Source organism: Pseudochaenichthys georgianus, chromosome 5 (genome assembly GCF_902827115.2).
Source record: "Pseudochaenichthys georgianus chromosome 5, fPseGeo1.2, whole genome shotgun sequence".
Taxonomy (NCBI): domain Eukaryota; kingdom Metazoa; phylum Chordata; class Actinopteri; order Perciformes; family Channichthyidae; genus Pseudochaenichthys; species Pseudochaenichthys georgianus.
Genome location: NC_047507.1, coordinates 5,745,791 through 5,753,481, shown reverse-complemented (window position 1 = coordinate 5,753,481; position 7,691 = coordinate 5,745,791). Strand labels below are relative to the sequence as shown.

General features: G+C 38.3%; 1 protein-coding gene across 4 annotated transcripts; it reads left to right on the top strand.

Moving 5' to 3' along the window:
- The first annotated feature begins 320 nt into the window (after window positions 1–320).
- On the top strand, window positions 321–7,449 carry mitfa (melanocyte inducing transcription factor a). Of its 4 annotated transcripts, none has more exons than XM_034083507.1 (9): window positions 321–353; window positions 1,333–1,545; window positions 2,211–2,306; window positions 2,475–2,581; window positions 2,943–3,037; window positions 3,551–3,607; window positions 3,805–3,880; window positions 4,064–4,211; window positions 7,051–7,449. In XM_034083507.1, exons 1-9 carry the CDS (start codon window positions 321–323, stop codon window positions 7,447–7,449), a joined length of 1,224 nt encoding a protein of 407 aa, XP_033939398.1. The 4 variants fall into 4 exon arrangements, with proteins under 4 accessions (XP_033939398.1, XP_033939399.1, XP_071059378.1 ...); XM_034083508.1 differs by having other exon boundaries at window positions 2,475–2,583; window positions 2,954–3,037; XM_071203277.1 differs by having other exon boundaries at window positions 2,475–2,587; window positions 2,949–3,037.
- The last annotated feature ends 242 nt before the right edge of the window (window positions 7,450–7,691 follow it).

Below are 7,691 nucleotides of genomic sequence, written 5' to 3'. Positions count from 1 at the left end.
TCAAGTCGCAGGCTACTGGCCAATTAATAAAAAGAGTCCTTTGTGAGGTGGTGACGTCAAGAGGGCTCTATAAAGAAACAAATGCATAGTTAAACTGGAACAACACAGCAGTGGGAGGATGAGTCTGAGTGTCCTCCTCCATTTCTTAACTTGCATAACTGATGAGCTGTTAACCCTGGATAAATTAAGCAGGACAAGTGACTTCTCTCAGATTTGCACAGGCCAGCTCACTGTCAACAGAACAGTCAAACAAGCTAGCAAGATAAAGGGATTATATATTGCACGTGAATTTATTTTTTATCGATTACTACTCAAAAAACATGTTGGAAATGCTTGAATACAGCCACTATCAGGTGAGATTTATTTTTTCTTGAATATTATTCCAAAAAACAACATTGGACTTATTGACTGAAACAGAGTCCGATGATAAATATTACATTTAATAATTGTTCTTGTGGTGGTTATAGTAATACTTTTCACAGCATGTACTGTTAAAGTCATTTCTCTTATTCAACTGATCTATCTTTGTTAACACATTTCAGAACAGTTGATGCTATAACAGTATAGCAGAAAATCTAACAAAAGTTAAATTGTTATATATTTTCTCATATTTTTGAGTTGTTGAGGAGCTGCATACAGTTTAATATAGATCATGTAACTCAACTGCATTGCTCAACAGTGTCCTCTCTGTTTTTGTCATGGGTGTAGATATACAATCGGCCATTGGCAGCGTGAACGACGCTGTCAAAATAATCTGCGCTGCTATATTTGAACTGTTATGCAGGGAGGTGTTTGGTTTAAACACAATTACACTACATTCTGAAACAAAGAAGGGCCTACCATCAGAACAGTTGGCTTTTCTGAATGAGGACCATTGATCTACATCTTAAAATAACTTCAACACAGAACAACTTTACTCCTTGTTCTTACTTTGTGAGATAAGCAAATTATTTTGAAGACATCAAGCATGACACTAAATCTAAAATGCCACTAACTGTACCAGTTTCATTTATTTGAATTGTACTGTTGTCATAAGTTATCTATGCTTTCTTTAAATTACGTATTTTGAAAGACATTTTTGCTATTATTTCTTGTGATATTTAATGTTTGTTTTCTTTCTAAAGTCTAAAAGCAAATGTTACACATAAAAAGAGAATCCAAATTGTTACTCTACCTATTTTTCTATGAAGTGAAGATTTGTTCACCTACTTTTGATACATGCTCTGATAGAATAACTGTATGCTGTTGAAAAAACCCAATATACAAAGTAAAAAAAAAGAATCCAAAAGACCCCAGGTTGAATGTTCTTTTTTTACGTCTTGCCCATATTAGGTGCAGTCCCACTTGGATAGCCCCACCAAGTACCACATCCAGCAGGCCCAGAGGCAGCAGGTGAGGCAGTACCTCTCCACCTCACTGGGTGGTAAGGCGGGGGGTCAGTGCCCCGGCCAGCCCCCCGAGCACGGCATGCCTCCCGGGCTCGGCAGCAGCGCCCCCAACAGCCCCATGGCCCTGCTTACCCTCAGCTCCAACTGTGAGAAAGAGGTATGCCCGCTCATTACTAAACCCGTTCAGTACATTGAGAAACCTTTATATAGTTCTGCAGATAGCTGTACGATCTTTGACAAGTGGTTACAAGCACCAATGTTTATCCCTCTGGGGCCATTTATTTAAAAAAGCCCGTTAGCCACCTCAATTTTCAAAATCAAGTCAAAGTCAAGTCAACTTTATTGTCAATCTTCCAGTTTGTGTGTACAGACAGAGAGATCAAAATACCGTTTCCTACAATCCCGAATCTAAAACAAATGTATAAAAATATGTGTGCAAATATGTATATATATACACAGAATCAAAGACACATTTTTACATATGCACACATTAAGACCTAAATAAAAACACAACAATCAAACAAAATAACAGTCACTTAAATATTTGAGAATTTACATTAGTGCAAATTTGTACATAGAATGTGTAGATGGTCCATATGTGCAAAATATTAGTGCAAGATTGTCCATAGAGGGTGAAAAATGGCGACCATCTTGGATTTTTGAGTGGCTAACGTGCTTTTTCAATAGAGTAACCTCCATGGAGTATATGTACCAATTGTAGTGCTTGTAACCACTTGTGAAAGATTGCCCTGATAATATTCAATTATCTGCAGCACTAATAAACAGTACAGTGATTATTGAATGTGCTTTTCTGCCATACAGATGGATGATGTCATTGATGATATTATTAGCTTGGAGACAAGCTACAATGAAGAGGTTCTTGGACTTATGGATCCAGGAATGCAAATGAACAATCAGGTAATATTTGAAGAAAGATAATAGATATTTCTTTTGTAAGTAGGATGGTAAAGGGATGCCATTGGAGTGTCTTTAGCACTGTTGATACAATTGAATTGAATTGAAAGACAAACAAAGGTTTTCCTTTTTATGTTCGCATTATAATTCAATTTCTTTCATATTCTGAAGCTCCCTGTGTCTGGGAACCTTCTCGATGTGTACGGCAATCAAGGACTTCCACTCCCCGGCCTCGACATCAGCAACTCCTGTCAATCCAACATCAAGAGGGAATACTCAAGTAAATTACTGAGACACATCATTCTTTCTTTATTATTTTGACAGCTAATTTACCGTGTTGAGATATCACTTAGCTTGAATTCTATTGGCCAGTTGTGTACAATTAAATGTGTCTGTTTAATAGAACTTGAATTGACTCTCAGGAAATATAACCTTACTTAATCTTGTGGTTAGATCTGTCCTTTTTGTCTAAGTGCCGATACTGTAATATGTAATGTCAATTATTTTTATTTGTGACTTAATCATAATCAAGGGTTGTATCAACACATTTCAGATAGAATGTAAAAAGTTAAAGCATGACTTAAGATCAATGTCAATATTGTGTGTAATTTGGAAATATAAGTAGATTTTTTGCCAAATAATTACCCCAGCTCCTGGCATGAAGCAAGTTCTGGACAAGTCTGACACCTGTGGCATGTATGAAAACTACCAAAGGCAAGAAGGCTTCCCAGTAGGTAAGGGATGCAAAATGAAGAAAGTGAAATTATATTTCGCAAACTAATAATTCAATCAATCAATCAATCAATAATTCTGTTTTCAATTTGATGTTCAGAAAATGTGTTTTGTTTATAACTAAATCGCAAACAATACAAATCAACTGTGCGGATAATAAACATGATATACATTGCTTATTGGCTGTAGTTATCCAGCATTACATCTAATGTTCTAGTTGATAAAGTAAGAGATATACTGTGCATGGTGTGAAACTTGTAATTACATCATTTCATAGACTAAGAGCCTTATCATTACATTACATTGCATTTAGCTGACGCTTTTATCCAAAGCGACTTACATTAAGTGCATTCGACCAAGAAGATACAAACTTGAAGAAAACAGAATCATATAAGTACATCAGGTTTCATAGAGCCAAACCATTTCAAGTGCTACTCAACTGGCTTATCACTGATTTAATTAAACAATTATGATTTGTCAGAGCACTCACATTCATGTTTGTCTTCGCTTCACAGAGGCTGAAGTCCGTGCTCTAGCCAAAGAGAGACAGAAGAAAGACAACCACAACTTGAGTGAGTCGATCAGATTAGAATCATCTGGAATTTAAATAATTTTTGTAATGCTTTTTGCAATATTTACACATGTAATTATGTGTCAATTAAGCTTAATTTTAATATTTGTGTTCTTTAATTGTGTTACCAGTAATTAAGCGTTCAAAGACTTTACTAAGGCTCCTGCAGTAACAGTTTTTCTTTTGGAAAAACTCTAGTTGAGCGAAGACGGAGGTTCAACATCAACGATCGCATCAAAGAACTGGGAACCTTGATACCCAAGTCAAATGATCCGTATGTATTTTTTTTAAATAAATGTTGCTAAGGGATACATGTATCTATTCGTCTATTCATAAACTTTATTTTTAACATGCTCCCTAAACTTTGATGACTTAGGGGCCTTATAGAGTCCTGTGCTCTTTAGGTCAGCCGGTCAGCTGACTCTGACTGTAGACCTTTGTCTCCTGTTTACCCCAGAGACATGAGATGGAATAAGGGCACTATTCTCAAAGCATCAGTGGACTATATCAGGAGGCTGCAGCGGGAGCAGCAGAGAGCCAAAGAGCTCGAGTGCAGACAGAGGAAGCTGGAGCATGCGAACCGCCATCTTTTGCTTCGTATACAGGTAGGCCAACCGTCTTTGGGAAAAAAATACTTGGTTTCAAGTAAACTATGGCCAGGGATGCACGCTACCTCACTTGTACAAACAGTATTGGCATATGAGGGAATGCATTTCTCGTTACATCAACCAGGGGCTAATGGTAGCAGTTAGCATTTGTTATATGCTAGTTTACTGCTTAAAAATAAACACCAAACTAAGATAGTACATTACTATTTATTTTTTATTTTGATATACTTTATTAATCCCTGTGGGGAAATTGTTTCTCTGCATTAGACCCATCCTAGTGTTAGGAGCGGTGTGGGGCCATTTTGAACGGCGCACGGGCCTTGCTCAGGGGCACCTCGTAGCACTTGGTCTTGCCAGGATTTGAACTGTTGACCTTCCAGTTGCCAAGCCAAGTTTTCTCTTTCAATTCTGGGAGACACTTTTCTTTTTTCAGAGGTTTTGATAAAACCTAAAACATTGAACTACTCATAATCCTGGATGTTTTAGCCACAATGCACGTCGGGATATGGTGTTTATGCGATATGAAATCGGAAAACATTTAAAAAACAAAATAAGACTTTATTCCGAGTGTGCTTGCTTTTCTCTTTGGAAGTCATCACATAACGGCATTGTAATACACGGTTCGGCTGCATTAAATATTACATATCTGCCGTAGATATTTATTTATAGAGCCCTGATCAGAAGACCTTTTGACAAAGTGGAAGAAATGCCGCTGAAACTGAAAACGTGACGTGGATCATAAATATATCAGCAATTACACATCTTACATTTATTTTCACACAATACGTCTCCTTGCAGTATCAACACTAATTCGTCTCACTTTTATATTTGATCCAATTGGTAGATAGGCTGTATTTACACCATAAAGGTGCCCAGCTGATATAAAGGGACTTATAGTTTTTATAGATATTACTGATTTTCTTTGAATTAAAGAATGTAATATACAGAGATGAGAGAATAGTCAGGGGTTTTGGGTGATGGGAGACACATCTATGGAATCAGAATTTCAATAGCTGATATTATTATGTTTTATTAACTAGACCACTGGTTTTTTAACCCGCACCGCCTAGTGGTTAAAGCACATTATTTAATTTAGTTGTTGAATGTTTTAATTGATGAAAACATTTCAATATTAAGAGTAGCCTACATACAAAATAGGGGGAAAGTAGAAGGCATGATAGAGATATAGAATAGAGAATATCAAGAAGATACTGTAGTGATCTCGACAATAAAAAAGTTTAGAGCAGGACGTCCAAAGATATGAACAGGAGGATGTGCAAAACAGACAAACTAATAAGGCTTTATTTAAACATTAAAGAATACTTTAAGTTAAGGTCTTCTTTTGAATAAGAAAAACACTTTGGGGATATCAACAGATAAATATGAAGTCTGACAAAGTACTTAACGTCTAATATATTGCATAGTTTATTTTGGCACTTGACAATCACCTTCCCTGAATTTGACTCAGGTGTAACTAAAGTCTGATTTAAGGGTTGTTTATATTTCACATCATTAATCAGAATCTGCAAAGTAACTAAAATAAATGTAGTGGAGTAAAAATACCAGTCCAAGTCCAGTCTGCCGTGGTTCCATTCCATTTCAAAGAGCTGTTTGACAGCGTAACCTTGTCGCACTGCCACTCCAACATCCAATCACAGAGCTTGAAGACTAATCACGGGGTTTGTAAAGCAAGGCGGATGTTGTAGTCCCAAACGATAGCTCGGGATTCTGGGTAGTGTAGTGTCTTTGGAAACTCTGTAGTGTCTAAACTCCGAAAAAACTATTTGTTTCTCCGAATCGAAGGTTAAAAACACAAAAGCATTGTACACAATTTAAACCAATCAATATTGTGTAATTAACAAGGATAAACTGATGTTTTTTAGTGGATGAGTAATGCAGATATCACTGTGTTATCATTTGACAGTGAGGGGAATATATCCGGTTTTATTATGAAAACTTCGAGACCGGAAATACTGTTTTCACCCCGTGAGGGTTGTCGCTAACTTTACATGGAAGCTGCCGCATATACACGTTCTCCTGGCGAGACCTCAAATAATCTTCGTAATATCAAACTATAGATCCTACACTTCCACTGGACGTAGATTCTAAAAGTACAATATACACTACTCGCTAGACATCTAATCAAAAAGCATTTTAATGGCCAAACTATTGCACAATTTGCAAGGGGAGAGGGTTATTTGTGAATAAAAGAATCTCTGGAGCGTTTGCATTCAACAGGAGCATGTTGTTTCTTACACGACCACTAGAGGTGCTACACTTTAAAACGTGACTCCGGGTCGTAATAAGCTGCCGTGTCTGAAGCTTGGGGATTTTATTCGAGAACCGCGACCAACAACCAATCACATGAATGTCCCGCCCCGGACATACGAAGAAATGAACGGCGGGATATCTCTCCCAGCTTAGACGCAGTTTGATTGGCTAGGGCTTGAGCTGTCAGATTTTCAGAAACGGGATTTGATTGCGCTGGCTACTCCGGCGTCTCCGGCTGCAGAAGTTGAACATTCAACTTCTGCAGCCGGAGACGGGGGAGACGGACCGCTATGCTACCCACAATTCAGTTCGGCGAAAAGCGAGGCAACGTGACGTCACCCCATTCAAAGTGAATGGGCAGACGCGTTGGAAACCGTTTTTGAAGCTGTCGAAGCTGTAGTGTGGACGGGCCGTTAACGTAATTGAAGGGTGTTGCATAGGAACGTATTTTTCAAGACACAAGTTTGCAGATTGAGCTTAACGATGCTAGCATTTAGGTTATACTGTAGCACTAACAGAGCAGGTATAGATTTAAATTTTGTTTAAATGTTTTGATTATCTCTAGGAGTTGGAGATCCAGGCCCGAGCTCATGGTCTCACGGTGGTTCCATCCCCATCCGTCTGCACATCAGATTTGATGGGCCGATCCATTAAACAGGAAGCTGCCCTCGGCGAGTGTCCCGCAGATCTCTATTTGCACAGCTCGGCTCCTGACATGTCCCCTCCCACCACACTGGACCTCAACAACGGCACCATTACATTCGACCATATTCCCTCAGACTCCGGGGACTCTGGGCCCTATGGAACCTCCAGGGCCTGTAAAATAAAGGACTTGGTAAGGGACTCCCTGTCGCCAATGTCCCCGAGTGATCCCCTGCTGTCCTCCATGTCCCCAGACGGCTCCAACAACGGCAGCAGCATCCACAGTTCCTCTAGTATGGAGGAGAAGGACATTGGTTGTTAGCATACCAAGACTTTCAATCCATAGCATCCCATCAATGAGGCACAGCTAAAGTGACTTAAAGGTACCCCCATGACTAAGTGGATCAATTCTATTATAAACTCTATTTTTGTCTTGTTTCCATATTGTTCTTACTTTTAATAATAATATATACTTTATTTGTATAGCACCTTTCATGCACAAAGCAGCCCAAAGTGCTTTACAGAAAATACAACAACAATATTAAAATAATATTAAAATGAATA

Excerpts from the sequence above, each read along its gene's own strand:
- mitfa (XM_034083507.1), top strand. The coding sequence starts at position 321 with ATGTTGGAAATGCTTGAATACAGCCACTATCAG. Across the intron at positions 2,307-2,474 it reads GAATGCAAATGAACAATCAG|CTCCCTGTGTCTGGGAACCT; the intron begins GTAATATTTGAA and ends CATATTCTGAAG. Across the intron at positions 4,212-7,050 it reads ATCTTTTGCTTCGTATACAG|GAGTTGGAGATCCAGGCCCG; the intron begins GTAGGCCAACCG and ends GATTATCTCTAG.